Source organism: Arthroderma uncinatum (genome assembly GCF_011692745.1).
Source record: "Arthroderma uncinatum strain CBS 119779 chromosome Unknown scaffold1, whole genome shotgun sequence".
Taxonomy (NCBI): domain Eukaryota; kingdom Fungi; phylum Ascomycota; class Eurotiomycetes; order Onygenales; family Arthrodermataceae; genus Arthroderma; species Arthroderma uncinatum.
The window spans coordinates 6,574,943-6,592,753 of record NW_022983863.1 but is presented as its reverse complement, the minus strand read 5'-3'; the positions used below and the strand labels follow the sequence as shown (position 1 = coordinate 6,592,753).

General features: G+C 45.3%; 2 protein-coding genes across 2 annotated transcripts; one reads left to right on the top strand and one right to left on the bottom strand.

Moving 5' to 3' along the window:
• Positions 1-2,388: 2,388 nt before the first annotated feature.
• Positions 2,389-3,069, bottom strand: GIQ15_01947 (Hypothetical protein; the record flags this gene model as incomplete). Its single annotated transcript, XM_033549364.1, has 1 exon — positions 2,389-3,069. The coding sequence occupies one exon, from the start codon at positions 3,067-3,069 to the stop codon at positions 2,389-2,391; it is 681 nt and encodes a 226-aa protein (XP_033410315.1).
• A 9,656-nt stretch (positions 3,070-12,725) lies between these two features.
• Positions 12,726-17,754, top strand: GIQ15_01946 (LysM domain-containing protein; the record flags this gene model as incomplete). The annotated part of the gene is made up of 13 exons (XM_033549363.1): positions 12,726-12,766; positions 12,917-13,490; positions 13,576-13,609; positions 13,673-13,848; positions 13,903-14,000; positions 14,151-14,235; positions 14,296-14,363; positions 14,500-14,647; positions 14,765-15,023; positions 15,081-15,533; positions 15,589-16,092; positions 16,144-16,722; positions 16,784-17,754. 13 exons carry the CDS (start codon positions 12,726-12,728, stop codon positions 17,752-17,754), a joined length of 3,990 nt encoding a protein of 1,329 aa, XP_033410314.1.
• Positions 17,755-17,811: the final 57 nt, after the last annotated feature.

Here is a 17,811-nt window from a genome sequence, read left to right as displayed (position 1 = left end):
AGGCGTTCCGCATCGATAAGATGCTTCTCGCCGTCCGTTGATCCGTGTCTCTCCACATTGGGGCATTTTTTATCAAGGTTTTGGCTCCGCTGGAGGCCGAGTAAGCATTTCTGCATGCAAAACGCGGTGGTGTACTGCCTATGGCCTCCCCGATTTCTCAAGTCTCCCTTTTGGCGCCACGGCCTTTGACTAGGTAGAGACGCCGTGAGCTCGCTTAAGTTTCACTTCCGTCCAGGAGCCGCTTGCTGGGAGTCGGAGTCGGAGTCAGAGTCCCTAGGCTCTAAAGGACGTGTGGTCGTGCTTCAAGGCGCGCAGCCAGCCTGGGATCGAGTGATAGGGCAATAATTATCCGCCGTCGGAGAGCTCAAAGAAGGAGAGGATAGTACATATTCCGAGCTCTAAGGAGTTTAGTAGAGCTCCTCTTTAGGGATCTATACTCTAGCGTATTTAAAATCTATTTTCTATAACCGTGATTATTATATTATATCATTTTACTAACTATAATCTTAGAGTAATAAGCGGTAGCTTATTAAGTAGAGATATAGTACCCAAGTAATGGCGGTTATTAGCCGTAAAATCTATATCTTACTAGGATTAAACTCTATATTAGGTTTATAGAGGTAGTAGTAAAGTATACTTAGCTTATTATAGTATATATAAAGTAAGATATAGGCTAATCCATTAGTAATATATAAGAATTCTAGTCCTTTAGTAATTATTATATAGTATTCCTAAATAAGAGTTAATACTATTATCTATTCTATATTATATATTAACTTTATATTTTCCTCTATTAGGATTATTTCCCGCTAGACTACCTCCTCCTATAAATTTATTAATTAAAGACTAACGCGGAGATACTTAACTAGTAGCTTATAAAGCAGTTTATACTTAATGGTGGTAAATAGTATAGAAATACCGTTATCTACTTAATAAATATAGAACTAATCTAATATAGAGCGCTATATATTTAGCTAATATAAAGTATTTATATTATCCTCTTTATTAATAGTATTAGTATAATTTTTAAACGTGACTCCTACTTTAAGAGTAAAGTTATTTTAAGCCTCCGAATTCTTATATAGTTCTATAAATATATCCTAGATAGGTTATTATACTATAAACCGCGTATAAAACTCTAAATCCTTCTTACTATTTAATAGAGGATATCTCTATATAATACCCTTAAGTTTGATTAGGGGAGAAAACTATCTATTAGTTAGCTAGAAGTAGTAGTCGACGCGGCGGTAGTATTTATCCTGAATTTCTAAATAGGCTAACTAAGGGCGAAGATAGGTTAGGTATAATTTCCCAGTTAGCTTGCCGATTGACCCTTTGGTGGAAATAGCGCTCTTTTGGAGCTTTGTGGGCAGAGATAGCAGAATATGGCAGGCTCGGATGAACTCCTCAAACGATGTAGGCCGGTTGCGCTCCTCTGCCTGTCGCTGCTGCTCTTCTGCATTTGTTGCTCGCTCCTCCGCCTGTTGTCGTTGCTCCTCCGCCTGTAGAAAGAGAGCTCTATAATCTAGCGCATCATCGGAAGCCATCGAACTCGCACATCGATGGCCTGTCACTTATGCTCTCTATTGGTAAGTTGCGGGCGATGGTAAGGGTGCCGACATTATCAGATCAGGGTGCCGGAACAACAAAGGTGCTGACACAATCAGGGCGCTGACATAATAAAGTCTCATTTATTCAATCTATCCTATCTGCCTATAGTGGAATTTTCATATTACAAACCCCCATGCTCTGAGCAGTCACGCGCTGACTTGCTCTCCTTGGAAATTCCCAATAGACGTGATTATGGAGCTATGCAAAATACCAGAGGCTAGAACCGAATTTGCTTGTGGACCGCGGGCCCTAGTAGCGGGAATGATCCGCCGCTGATATCTTTTGGTGCCCTAGACAACGCGTATTGCCGTTTGAGAAGAAAAACGAGGGACGGACCTAGGACTTCTTGAGGATTGTTTGATACGCCTACCAGTCTCTCTCAGGCAGCAAGCCAGATCGATTGAAATAGTCATCTTCTTGTCCGCCACCACCTTGTCAGCTACATATGCCAAGGCTATAACGAACGAAACATGTCTATTTTTATAGATTGGCCACTGTTCCATTCTGGAAACTCACCCGAGTTCCCTCTACAGAGTACCTCCTGCGCCTCAATACTTCCCCTCTTATCGCCTGCTACACTGCATAACTACGATGGTTCTAGTCAAGAGGTAGAATAAGTCCTCTACTAAGAATGTAATACAAAAGATACAGAGAGCTGAATATACCTTCAGAAACAACAGATCCTTAATAAAGGCAAGCGTCAATACCTATATTTACCTTAACTGCGACCACCTGAAGAGGAACTACCTCACCTTAACCTATGTCCAGAGGACTAAATTAATAATCGAAGAAGGACGCCGGCACCCCTTGATAGACCGGGTAAGATTCATCTCCCAAATTCGGATCCCATTCTGGGCATTCAATCTCCATTTCCTCCTGAGGATACACATCCCCTACCCATAATAGACCAGCCTTCATCCAGCCAGGATACTGCTTCTCGCGCCCATGTGAGCCGCCTGAGCCGTGTAACGGCTTTGGAGGATTGGGTTTTGGGGGCTTATGGCGATCAACTGCCTTTATATAGGGTATTGGCCGTTTGGGAGTGAGTGTAGGGCGCTTAAATAGTTGTTTGGCCTCCGAGACATCCTCTGGGGCGTCGATAATAGAGTGTATTACTTCATTATCAATCACAAGGCAGATTGTATCATGGGCACCTCGAGAGAACACCTCATAGGCACCCTGGTTAGATAGCTCAATGTTCTTGAAAAATTGTATAGTGAAGTCGTCGCGGACTTGGTCTATGGAGAGGCTATCGTATAGGGCAGCATCATCCATGTACCAGAGCCGTGGTGCTGCTGCCCACTTTCCCCGCTTTATACCACTTGGAGATGATGAGTTACTGAGATAATTCTCAAGCTTGGAGGTAACAGAGTCCCAAACAGCATTCGATTCGGGTGTATAGACAGTTCGATAGACGAGGAATCCCCAGGGCTGCGCCTCTGGGTCTGATGCCGCCATGGTTGTTGGTGGGCGATAGGTTCTTCTGGCAGGGCTAAATAATTAGAATGTAGCGCTGGAAGAAGAGTCACGGCCTGTTTGACTTACTCGACGATACCCGATATCCTAGAAAATACCCTCTACCGGTCTGCGAAGATAAGCGATAGATAGATCTTGACTGCCTAGGACGTCTTCAGATGATGGTTTGACGATGAACTTCCCCTGCCCCTCCTTAACCAACCCCAAGCCTTAGCGGTTAACAAGTATACGGAGCGGGCAGTTTTTTGATTCGCTAGTTATACGTATATGTGACCACTACCCCTACTGAGTCACCCACTCATTTTACCGTGGGTGACTCGCAGTTCAAATGAAATCGCAGTTCAACACAAATATTATTAAATAAATCAATATACTCTTCAATATTACAATTCCTCTACCAACTAAGATGCCTTCTTCATATAAATTAATAGAGCTTGATATTAAACAGGCTGTACGCGAATATCACGAAAAAAGCGACCGCGGAGAGCGCGTTAATATTACTGCGCTTGCAAAATTATTTAATGTGCTCTATCATCGGCTATATGCAAGAGTCAACGGAAAACAGTCAAAATGCGATCGAAAAGGACCTAATCAACGGCTTGATGAAGCTCAATATGAGGGTATATACGAATTCCTCGATCAATTGGATGGCAGAGGTGCTCCAGCTACACCCAAGATGTTGAGGAATACTGCGAACTCGATCCTCGCTAGGAATCATCAAGGCCCCTCACCACCACTAGTTGTATCGAAAGATTGGCCCTATCGCTTCGTTAAAAGGCATCCTGAGTACTTTAAATGCAAGCTTCATACGATTGAAACCAGCCGATCGAACGCAGAGTCTTTCCAGGAGATAGAGCAGTGGTTTTCCAACTTGAATACTATTATCGAGGCATATAGCATTCACTATTCCGATATCTATAATTTCGATGAAATAGGCTTCAGAATTGGGCAAGGAAGAGATAAGAATGTCATATCAAGAACCCCTAACCGCCGGTATACGTTGGCCAGTTCTTCATCGCGTATTTTAGTCTCCCTGCTTAAATGCATTAGCGCGGATGGCATGGTTCTTCCACCAGCCATTATTATGCCAGGAAAGAGGACCATGACTAACTAGTTTGATGGCGTTAACCTACCAAATCAATACCTAGTATTCACCTCTGAATCTAGTTATTCTACTAATAAGATAGGTTTCCACTAGGTTCATCATTTTGCAAGATTTATAGCGCGCAGGGGGGTAGGGGCATGGCGCCTATTATTAATGGATAACCACGGCTCCCATCTCACCAAAGACCTACTTAAATACTACAAGACTTACAATATTATCGTATATTCATTCCCCCCTCACCTTACGCACCTTATGCAGCCTCTTGACCTCATTACTTTTCAACAATATAAGGCTAATCATACGAAGCTTATTAACAGATCTACAAGAGGAGGATTAACCAAATTCAACAAGCATAAGTTCATAAAGGGACTGCATGAGATACGCAAGGAGACCTTCCAACCTCATATCATTCAGGCGAGCTGGCGGGAGAGCGGGATACTGCCATTTCAACCAAAGTTGGTGCTTAATAAACTTGGGCTTCGAGAACCAACCCCTGAGCTTACAATTATTGACGGAGACCGGATACGAGACACCTTCTACGAACCCCCGATGGATACACAGGCAAATAACAGTGAGATATCTCAAGATGCGACCTCTTCCTCGTCCAGGAATGGTGGTGGTAAGATACAGCCAGGGGTTGGTAGTAAGATGCAGCGCCCTACCACCCCCCCACCACCACCCCCCCTACAACATCGCACTCCTTTGACTATTCGCTCTCTACGCAAGCAGATAGATATTGCATCTCTATCTAATATCAATACACCAACGCGTAAGGTGTTCCGGGCGGCTCTCAACTTCGCAGAAATCAATAGGGTCAACACCCAAATGCTCGATAAATATCATAAAGAACAACAACAAAAAAAGCCTTCTCAATTCAAATTAGCACCTAAATCGTACTTACAATCGCTTGGTATAATATATTCTAGGGATACTAAACGTCAAATTGAAGCCAAAAAGGCCAAACTCATCAAGGAATGGTGGAAAAATAACCAATCACCCTATCTCAACTCATTGTTTGGTGATGAGGCTCCAACTGAACCTCAACTTGAGGCTCTCCGCCGCGCATCTAATAATATCACAGAGCTTCCAGATGAGGCTCTATTTTATATAGATGACGGCTCAAACCGCTAAATTTAAATAACTACGTTGGTGGTTGAGATATTTCATTTTGTATCTAATTATTTAATAATATTTGTGTTGAACTGCGATTTCATTTGAACTGCGAGTCACCCACGGTAAAATGAGTGGGTGACTCAGTAGGGGTATGGCCCCTGCGTGATCACGGGTAGTTATTACATAGTCGGCAAGGAGGAAGCCGGGGCTCGAACCCCTAGTATATAAAGAAAGCAGTCGGGTAAGCTGGATTATAATTACTCGGACAAGCTATTAGATATAACAAGGCTGTATTTATCTAATCTCTCGATAAAATATAAGAGTCACTGGGGACTTATGGGTAGGGACCTATGTACTCATGAAATGGGGGCTTATAAGCCAGACTTGTCAATATAAATCTGGCTCCTGGACCTTCGTAGCCCAAGAATCCCATTGAGTGCAACTCGTCTATTGCATAAGTTTTCTGGGGTCTCGGCCACCGTCGTCCAACGGAGGAACATGTATGTCAACCACTCATCTACGAAAATTTTCGCCTTTTCTACCATGTTGTCTAGAATATCGAGAATAAATTCGTCCCAGGCATCAGCAAGGCTTAGGTATCGACCAATAGCAGTTTCCGCCATTGATAACTCAAGACGGATATGACGGTTTATTGCGACCATGGAATTATGGACGCCTGGGTGATTTAGGTAGTTGAAAACACCGATGACGGCCCTGATAAAGTTGAGCGCCTTTTTAGGGTCTCCTAGATCATTAGCATAGCCCAACATTTTGTCGTTATCGACAAGTGCTTCATTTCTCCATGCCTTTAGAAATAATTCAATGATTAGCCACTGGTATGTTTTGTGAAATCACTGTAAGCTAAAATAAACTTACCCGGGCCTTTACGGCATTGATGTCTGCAAACAAAATCCAAAAGTTGGCAGTGTTGTCATCACTCCCAAATGCATTCATAATACGATGAGCCGGAATTGGCGATGTTGAGCCACCATCGAAGGCAGCAGGCTGGGGGGTTTTGACATTTTTTCGCAGCTGAGAATAGAACATGCAATCGTTTATAGGCTCAAAACGGGCGTCTTTCCCTGACATCAGCTTTCCCTTACTGCCTAGAGTAAAGAATTGAGTGATAGTTTGTAATTCAATGATATGTTCTGCTAATATCAATCCTTAGCATTTCCAGTTCGAAGACACCTAACAAGGGGATATAGGGGAAGACTTACAAGCATACATCCGGCCTGTAGCACTTTTCTGGTAGCCTAGGTTTGGATTTCCACAATCGGGGATATCCGTGTAGTCCATCTCCCGAAAATATATTTCGTTACCCTCACCAAACTCCCCAACTGATGGGTAAGGAAGGCTTGTAATGGTGAAACCGGGATTTCCTCCTGTATCGCACATAACAGAGTAGCGCCTATCCTTTGACCCGCCGCGCTTCTCTAGGCCTCCAACTTCAGATGAGCGGCCAGCGAGATTGGGTGTGTCAGAAACAATGGCAGTGCTTTCGGGGCGCTTCTCCGAACTAAGAGAGCTGCGGATGAACTCATCATTACCTCCAGGGCAATATTCAGGAAGTTCTTTACATATCTCAAACAAACAATCGCAAGGCGGTTCGTCCGAAAGCCTGATATTAAATGAATCCGCCGAGCACAGTATCCTCAGTATCGCATCGGTAGGGCCCTCTACCTTCCAGTCCGACCACCCACGAATAAAAGTTCTGAATCAGTCGATGTTGAGAAAAGGAAAGTACCCACCCTTGGCCATAACATCATCCCAAATCGTCGCTTGCTTCATCTGGAGTTTCATAAAAACATCAGCGACTAACAGAGCAGATACTATGACAGCCATATACTCAAGACCCTTATCTGACACCGAATTTCCTGGGATGTGAGGCGGGGTAGATAGTGACTTCATCTCGAACGGATCTTCGACGGGACATGTTGCGTTAGCCACAAACACATCGAGGATTTCTTCGAAATAGGTGAGTTCGGGGTTGGGCTCTCCCTCAACCTCCCTTTCATGATACAACGATGGATTACAACAGATCGCTGAAGCTCCACCATGTTTTTTACAGTCGACAAGACTCGTATCCATCCCCAAACGGATCATTTGTGCAGGACAGGTTGCGCTGCAGTGAAGCTCATCATACCCTAGCGCTTCAACCCCGCCCGAATAAGCATATGAGATGCATGATTCCCACGAGCCCTTAACATCCCGAGAACCATAGCAAAGCTTCCTTTGTTCATAGCCAAGTGAAGTCGGGAATTTGGGACCATGCCTCCAGTTCTGGTTGCACACTGCACCTCCGCTTCCGCTTAAGGATTCGGCCAAGGTTTGATCTTTGTGTTAGTTGACATAAGGGCAGCTCCCGGAGTCACAGTCGGGAAATTTAGACCATTCGAGTGCAGAATAAAGTTCCATGCTGTCCATGTCTTGTTTGCAGCAAGCGGCTTGATATCCTCTGTTATTACAATATCTTGAATTTGACCCTATCTCAGTCATTCCGGACGGGCAGTTGTTGCTGCATTTACCATTGTTGTGGTCGTACCATCCGCATTGCGGGATATCCCAATCAGTCGGGCAACACCAACTGTGGATTCCTTTCGCACAGCCTGTCTAGTCGTACATAGCTTCGTTGTCTCTGGCATCGAAGTCAGAGCGGCGCACCAAGGCATACCCACTGGGACAGGGCTCCCCGCAGCCGGTCCATTTGCATTGCTTGATAGTCTCTCGAATCGTAACCACAGGGCCGTCCTCCCCTTCGACGGTTTTTCTAGAGCCAAATGCGCGATTTGCTGACTTCCCGAGTGCCCGGCTATATTTCCCTTCAAAGGTGTCATGGGTAACTGCCCAAACCATAACCCCACCTAGGCACCTTTCTCGAGCATATGCAGTCCGCATCGCTAAGGTCTGTTCATCGTCGTACGTAACCCATTGGTCATCCCACGAAACGATTTTAACCATGGCATCCTTCTCAAGCGATGGTTTCAAACCTTTCTCCTCGATAATTTCGTCAATTTCGCTATTCATGAGTATACCTACTTCTCTACTACAACGTCCAGGATTGGCCTCTGAGGCAAATATACAGCCCGGTTCCCTGTAGATTCACTCACGTCAGAAAGAAATAATCTCATTATTCTTACCACGAATCCGTTAAGAATCATTTATAATGGAACTTACGTGCAGCTTGTACTTTCTACTGTGAAAGCTCGGCCGTAGAATGCGAGTCCAAGAACTACTTTCTCGGGGCTGATATCGTTACGCCAGATAAGCTCAAGTGCCTTCTCGACTTCCGTCATATTAGTATGAGCGTTAAGAAAATTCCCGGTCCACTTATTTCCTATCGACAATGTGAGCTGATTATATAATTTATCGCTTAAAGATAGTATAGATTAGCTCATCTCCGATACATACCTTGATCCCACCTTCCATAAAGATCGTACGACATCATATTAAAGTAATCCACGCTTGGCGCAAGCTTCTTCAGATCAAAATGTTGAAGATACCAGTAGGAGGCTGGCAGTGTAATGCTAAGGTGGTCCCTACCACCAGTCCCTTTCAGCGCATTTTTAAGATTGGCCATAAACTTTGGGAAATTCTCAAAGTCATCTGGCCGGCCACTTCTATCTTCGGCTGCAGGGTATTCCCAATCTAGGTCAACTCCATCAAAGTTATAAGCAGCAAGGAAAGAAGTGAGAGACTTGAAGAACTTTTTCTGGTTTTCTTCAGATCGAGAAAGATCAGAGAAGAGGGTGGCTGTCGGACCAGGATCATTGAAGCTCCATCCGCCAAGGGCAATATTAACCTTGAGATCAGGATCTTGTTCTTTTAAATCAGTGAGACGGGTATAAAGTTGGCCTTCATCTGACTGGACTAGGGTAATCTCAAAGGTAGTTGGATCAATTGACGCGAATGCGTAATTGAGGTGAGTGTAAACACCAGAAGGGATCTGCTCGGGCCAGAAATCGTTACAGGCTCGTCTAGGGGACCAGCCTTCATAGTATCCCACCACTCGATGAAGAACTTTATTAGTTGGACAGGATGGAACTTTAACCTTTTTGTCTCCTACTCGACTCTGTTAGCATCAAAAAGAAATCAATTCTGGTTAGATAAACGTAGATGTGGAAAGGAAATCAAAGCACATCAGCCATTCAAAAATTAAGATACCACTAGTATCGTCCGTTATATGATTGGGGCTTCAGTAAATCGCAATTCTTACCACAAAAGTCCTTCGTCGTGCCACAGAACCCGTACCTTAAGGAGTCAGCAAGTTTCAGAGCGGGCAGGATGCGCCAACTTACTTACTACAGCAAACATTGAGTGGGCACTTTATCGACTTTACATATTTCGACCCAAAACCACCCGGGTCACATTCTGCCTTGCGATCGCAGGTGGACAAGCAGTTTTCCTGGCCACAGTCTAGTTATAAGATAGTCAGCAGATAGAGCCAGCACCCTATTAATCGCGAGCGCTAAAAACCATACAGTTGGGGCCATATCCGCATGATCCATACTTGGAACAGCATCCCTCTTTACAGTGCTTGTTCTCATCACATTCAATAGCGGTCGCGCTAACATAGTCGCACATGTCGATGCAAATCTCTAGAGACTTTATTGGACATGTTAGCCCAGCCGACGCGGGCCATAGACGGAAAAATGTGTGCGCACACAAAATCTATCACCAATTCCACAGAATCCATCCCTAAAATGAGTGGTTAGTAAAACTGAGCACAAGGTTGGTAGTATCTAGAGGAATATAGGGCCGTTTCTCGTTTTATTTGCACAAACTTACTTGGAACAGCAACCAGTCAAACAAGGGTTTACTTTGCTACATTTTTCAGCGCTGGCAAAGAGAGCAAGTAACGAGAAGAGAATGAAAAGAAAGGGCAGAAAGCGAGGTCTCGCTCTATACTGATGTTGGCTCATACTGAAAGGTCTTCGCTCGCCGCAGATATCGTGGTGTTGAGGTGAATAATTAGAGCGATAGGAAACGGGGGAAGTAGACGGCCATCTATCTATCCCTCCGTCTTCCTCCAGCTGCGGCTCTTACCCCCGACCAGCTCCCACGGCTTTCTCGGTTTTCCTTCCGCCCTCATTTCAGCGGGACAAGGGGTAGGGCCAGGTCCCCAGCTACCCACTTGCAGGCATGCTGGAATAGTGAGGTAGTATCCAGATTTCGAAATCCAAAGCCCGATGCGCAGTTTTCCTGGGCGCGTTGGATCAGTGAGTCAGTTGATGCAATGATACCTAATATTGCAACTTGATTCATTAACCAGGCCTGGTGCTTCATCTCCGGAGGAAGCACAGTGCAAGGGTGATGTGATTTGACAGGGTGTATAGAGGAGGTTCCTGCATCTTGAAGCCTCTGTCGTATCTGCGAGCCCTGGACCCCAGCAACTGTACCCTGTCGTATGGTCTAGATTCCAGCCCTAGATCGACGCATGTTGAAGCCCGGAGGACGGGTGATCGACGGGACTGGCTGGAATAGCGAAACAGCAAGGGCGGCGGAACAGCTCAGAAAAGCTAGCGTCATGGTTTTTGTTTTTGTTCACTCTTGTCCATAGTTACGCCGTAACTGACTGGGTAAAACTGACTAGGTACGGCGTAGTCAACTGCAGAGGTAGGTATACGCCAGACTATTATTGCCGCATACCCGCTGTACCTGTTTGTGTACTCATTCTCAGTTTGCTTCAGGTGTGTTAAAGTAACGAAGTGAGGACGAAGCTTGGAGTTGTTGAAAAATGTAAGTTAAGCTTAAGCAGGTGTATTAGTCTACGGCGGACTGTGGGGAGCATCGGGTCAAAATTCGTTTTTTTACCAAATTACATAGGGACACGCAGAAACGAAAGGGCCACGTCGGTCAGGTGACTCCATTACTAATATCATTATCTATTCTTATTGGCTAGAAAGATTGAATGGAGGCGGATTATCTATTATCCGATGATCATTTGATGTATTATTAAGCATTCTATTCAATAAGGTCGATATCAAGCTCGGTTCAATGCTCGATATCAGGCCGGTTCAATGCTCGATATCAAGCCGGTTCAATGCTCGATATCAGGCCGGTTCAATGCTCGATATCAGGCCAATTTGATGCTCGATATCAGGCCGGTTCAATGCTCGATATCAGGTCAATTTGATGCTCGATATCAGGCCAATTGATGCTCTGTTTGGTGCTTGATTGAATGTTTGATATTGGGGTCATCAAGCACCGAACCGAGCTTGATATCAAGCATTGAACCGGTCTGATATCGAGCATCAATTTGGCCTGATATCAAGCATTGAACTGAGCCTGATATCGAGCATCAAATTGGCCTGATATCGAGCATTGAACCGGCCTGATATCGAGCATTGAACCGGCTTGATATCGAGCCCGATGCTCAACCGGAGTAATATATTTCCGGTAAACTGCCGACTCATCCTATAATTGATTACCTAATATAATACTTTGCTTATATAATATTTCAATTACGTAAGTAAGTATGATTATTAAGGTAATCCTAGTACTTTAATTGGTGGTCCTATTACTAATATACTCTTTTCTATTGGTTTATATAATATAGGCTTACTAATCATTATATAGTGATATTATTGGTTCATACTCTAAATATAACGATATAATTGGCGACGTGGTAGTATATCATTACAGTAACAAAACGAATTTTGACCCGATGCTCCCTATAGTCCGCCGTATAGTCATCATCCCGCCCGCGCGCTTAAGGAATCAACATTAACCTCCTCCCTTGACATTGATACCACCACGTCAACTGGAGCCTATGGCTGAATACCCCGTAACTATGTCAGCCAGCTGCTTGAGGAAGTCTAACAAGCCCTCGGATGCTCCGTCCAATAAGTCCTGGATTCTATCTAACTTGAGCCAACTTACCCACTATGCATGACACATATTTAGCAGTACTATGTGGGTGTGGTTGTACTCCGCACATGGTAAGTGTATGCAGGGGATATGTCTGAGGTAGGATAGTTTTACTACCCTGGCTCCTCATTTCTGCGCCTCCCTTGGAGTGGTACTCGAGGTTAGACCCCGGCGGCTCTAAAATTGAGCCTCCGTGGTTTCCCCTGATCAAAAACCCCGAGCCCCGATGAACAGCCCTGGAGGCTCTGGGCTCGAATCCAATAATGGGTTTCGTTTACCACCCTTGTTTCTCGGCGCCCTTGTGACCCATTCGCTTGAGCCTTGTGCATATTCCTATTCCGGCTCAGAGCGGTTGCCGCATTCTAGTCTTTCCTGTATCCTTGCCCTGGCTACAAGGAGGCTTGAATGGCAGTCCGCGGAGTAACTCGACCATGGGCGCCTTCACAGGTTCCTTTCATATCACAGCCCACTGCCTTTCCCAAATTTCTTCTCTTCGACAAGAAAATTTTCGACCACATTTGAGGTTCGCTATCTAGTTATCTCTTGCAGAATGGGGTGTCTCCTCGCACCTAGGCGGCGCGGAAACCTCGTGTATACCGCTCTCTACCTTTTACTTCTTGCCTTTCTGCTTGTCCCTGCGCTCGCCTTTGGGCGTAACGCACACCATAGATATTTGGATTTTTATGCCGCTCGAAGCCAGTCGTTAAAATCCTAATCATCTCTAACGGCATCCGCTTCCAGCTCGAACGATGCTGAGAAGCTGATTCAAAGAGTAAAGGATGCCCTTAGAGTCGTTAACAAAGGCCGCATAGATAACCCACACTTCAACAAATATGAGTTTAAGCCTGTCTCAGCCGCCTTAAAGACCAGTAGATACCAGGACCTGCCTTCCCTTTTTACGTTGGCCGATGCTATCTTTGACAAAAATCCTTCCCATTATGCCCTTACGGATCGTTCCGCTGCCTCCAAGGCCATAGCTGCAAAAGACTTTGCATACTCTGTACCCCAAGAGCTAGCTGAGGCTGCTAAGCTCGTTGCGGAATCCTCCCCTCCGAGCCGTTTATCGAACGAGCCTAGCCAAGTGGCCGCCCGGGTTCAAGAAAAGTACAAATTGCAGGTTAATGACACCAACACTCCTCCTCAGGCCCATATTCACCCCAACGGACTGGATGGCTATATTGAGCCAGTGGACGACATACAGATGCCCCTTATGTCCAGCAACTCGTCAGCTATCGATAAGCGAGCCGCAAGGAACTTTTGGATGGCTGATTTACCTCAGCGAGGAGCGAGTCCATTTGCCCCTGCTGGCTACAAGGTGAAGCCCCTTGATCCTTTCTAGGACCCTCTAAGCTTTTAATTTCTCTACGAAACTTGCTGACTCTTTAATGTTTGGGGCGCAGGTTTGGAGGAATGTTAGAGACTATGGCGCGAAAGGTTGGTGTTATATGTTTCCCACCCCCTTTCTTTAGACTTTACAACTTATGATTACATCTACAGGTGACGGGGTGACAGATGACACTGCTGCAATAAACCGTGCGGTATCTGATGGCAACCGATGCGGAGACAACTGCGGATCCAGTACCATCTATCCAGCGGTAGTTTATTTCCCTCCAGGAACATACCTCGTTAGCACCTCTATTATCCAATACTACAATACCCAATTCCTCGGAGATGTAAGAGCACCACCTTATCCCTGATGACAAAATATATTCTAAACAAGCTTATAGCCTTATGACTATCCTACTATCCTTGCTGCATCGAGCTTTGTAGGATTAGGAGTTTTTAGCTCCAATGTTTATATCGAAGGTGGTAATGGAAGTGAATGGTACGTCGTTTTCTGGCCGATTTAATAATATTGACCCCCGCTAAAACAAACTTGAAATATGAATAGGTATCTTAATACGAATAATTTCTTACGGAGCATTAAAAATTTTAGAATGGATATTAGGCGTACAGACCCCAATGCCTATATTAGTGGGATTCATTGGCAAGTGGCTCAAGCAACATCCCTTGAGAATATTGAGTTTTACATGATGAATGACGACAAGACTACTCAACAGGTAAGGAGCTGTGTCCCTTTTCAAGGTGATGTAAATGTCTCCTGATAAGGTCTTATACAGGGTATATACATGGAAAACGGCAGTGGCGGATTCCTCACTAATTTGACATTCGTCGGCGGAAATTTCGGGTAAGTACTTTTATCTTTAGCCTACATAGGATCAGGCGAAGAATCACCCGCGTGGTTTCAAGCGTCGACCTTAGTTAGCCTTGTGCGAAGCACACATTCATTTACCTTGATCAAGTATTGACAATTTCTTCTCAAGGGCATACTTTGGAAACCAACAATTTACAACATCGCATCTGATATTTGTGAACTGCAAAACAGCATTGCAGGTCCACTGGGACTGGGCTTGGACCATGCACGATGTCGTTATCGAGTCATGTAAGACCGGAATTATAGTCACTGGCGGAGTAAGTCTTGTTCCCCATTTTCCATTCTATTGTCTCTGCCGTGGCCTCGTCCAATCTAGTAAACGTACGGATTTGGTTTTCAGGTTAGTCTGGCAGCTGTGTTAACTGTGATATCAGGCAGGGGGCACTGGAAGCACCGGCCAGTCAGTGGGTTCTCTTACTCTCGTGGATTCCCTGATTGCGAACACGCCTCTTGGAATCAGCACATCGTTATACGGAGAGAACTCGACATCATTCCTAATTCAAAATACTGGATTCTTCAACGTGAAAACAGCTATTATTGATACCTCAAAAGGCAGAGTACTGCTAAATGGCGGTGATGAGGTTCTGGTTGACTCCTGGGGGTTCGGACTACTGGTGAATTCTACTGAGCCTAGTAGATTTATTAACGGTGCTAATGTTCCGGTAATGAATCGGACTGATATGCTACTAGCAAGTAGTGGCTACCACCGTCCTAATTTTTTCACTCGGCGCCGTCCAAAGTATCTAGATATTGGTCAAAGCCAAATACTTGATGTCAAAGCATTAGGGGCAAAGGGAGATGGCAAGTCAGATGATACTGCTGTCCTCAATAGCATCTTATCTCGGGCTGCTAATATGTCTTCAATTGTATATTTTCCTTTCGGAGTCTATATCATTAAGGATACTCTCCAGGTCCCTATTGGATCAAGGATTATTGGCCAGGCTTGGCCTCAGATCATGGCTACAGGTCCTAAATTTGAAGATGAGTTACGCCCTGAGGTTGCAGTTCAGGTTGCCCAGCCTGGTGAAGCTGGCACCATTGAGATTCAAGACATGATGTTCACTGTATCTGGCGCAACAGCCGGTGCGATCTTGATGGAATGGAACGCCCGCGAGACAACAAGAGGCTCAGCCGCAATCTGGGGTATGTCTGTTCTTTTTTTTTTTTACTTTATCATTTTGACTAACTCTTTCTGCAGACTCTCACTTCCGAGTCGGTGGAGCTATCGGTTCCAAGCTTCAACGTGGGGATTGCCCGAAATCCTCTGGTACAGTCAAGGCAGGCTGCAAGGCAGCTTCACTTCTCTTGCATATGACGCCGAAATCATCAGCTTATATGGAGAATATCTGGGCCTGGGTCGCGGATCATGACTTAGATATCGTCTCACAGGATCAGATTGATATCTATTCCGGCCGTGGAATTCTTATTGAAAGTCAGGGGCCAACCTGGCTATATGGAACATCTTCCGAGCATAACGTCTTATATCAATATCAAACCTCGGGCGCTAAAAACCTTCTAATGGCGATGATTCAGACTGAATCCCCATATTTTCAGCCAGTACCCAAGGCGCCCAAGCCGTTCAATGCAGGCCTTTTCCCTGACGATCCGACCTTCAAACATTGCCCAGCCTCTTCAAAAACTTGCGCATTCTCATCAGCCCTCCGTATTGTGGATAGCTCATCAATTTATTCGCTAGGCTCAGGTAAGACTATATTTATTATGGTGATATTAACTTGCTAATATACTTATGTAGGCCTATACAGCTGGTTCTCAGATTACCGGCAGGATTGTTTGAAAACAGAAAACTGTCAAGATCGTGCAGTCGAAATTATCGAAAGTTCGGATATTTGGCTTTATAATATTGTCACCAAAGCCACGTTAGAAATGGTGACACCACACGGAACGAAGCCAACGTACGCGCGGGACAATAAGAACGGCTTCTTATCATCTATCTTAGCCTGGGTGAGAGACAAGAATACCACAGTTATCGGTGAACGCGATTTCCCTGGCTTTCAGCTTTATGATGGCAAGCCGCCCGAGGGTCTCACCCCTACTTGTACGAATGCAGTCGCGCAGCGGATTGTTTGCCATCCACTTCTACTAGAGTGGCAAAGCCCATCGTATCACGGGATCCTTGAGTCAAAGGAAATTACCGATTCTGTGTGCGATAAAGGATGTGGTGAAAGCTTAAAGAGTTGGTATGATACCGTCTCTCTTGCATGCTTAGGGCAGAGAATCACCGGTGCCCCTCCTACGATTCTAGGAGGCTACATATACCAAGGATATAACGAAACTTGTCTGTTGGATAAAGACTCGGGGAAATACTGCAATGGTGTGTAGTAACAACCCAGAAACATAACAATGGGGTGTGAACGCTAACCTTCGCCCTCTAGATGTGATTTCCGAGTTTACTGAAGTTACAGACGCTTACGACATGCCCACAAATGAGCTATGCTCATACTGCTATATTACTCGGCTAACGATGATGCAGTCAAGCTCTTATTCGGTTTATAACAAAATATTTCAAGAATCCTTGGAGGAGGCTCAAAGTCGGTGTGACTTCACAGGCCCTATTGACATTCCTCCACCCCCAGTCCTCGAGAAACCGGATCCGCCCCCAATGTGCCTTTCAGGAAACAAGCATTTAATCAGAAAATGGGACAGCTGTGACTCAATCGCCACCAAGAATAGCGTTGCGTCTGCAGCCATCTTCACGTTAAACTCCGACGTGTTTTTCGGCTGCGATGTCTTATCCTTAAGCATTGGCAAAGAGCTGTGTTTGCCGTTGAACTGCAGCAGCACCTACGATTTAGCCGGGAATGATACCTGTGAATCAATTGAGGACGCCAACAATCTCCGGAGAGGAAAACTCAGGGCTTTCAATCCTTGGATCAGCTTTGGCTGCACTAACCTCCAGGTTTCAAGCGCGGTGTACGGGAGCGTCTTGTGCCTGGCTCCGCAAGCAGGCATATATACCCCAACCGTAGGTCTTCCAGGTGCATCACCAACATCTCCTAATGACGGGTATTCGAAAGTATCTATACCGCCACCAGCCAACTCTACGGTTGCTGAAGGTACGACTCTTAACTGCGGTAAATGGCATATAGTCACTGAAGAAGATACATGTCCCCGTGTCTGTGGTGAAGCGTCGATCCCGTCAAACCTGTTCTTGACAGTGGACCCGTCGCTGTCTAAGGCAGAATGCGATCGGGAACTTATTGTCGGAGTCGTCTATTGTGTTGCGCCGACGTATGGCTGGGACCGGAGTAGTACAGTCACTAGCGAAGCGCCCATAATAGCGACTGCTGATTCACGGAGTGGTAGTGCTACAGAGGCTATAAGAGCGGGGACTACGGCTAATTGAAGAGGGTGGATGATTGGGAGCTACTGTATCAAACGTTGCACTGTCGTAACGGTTGGT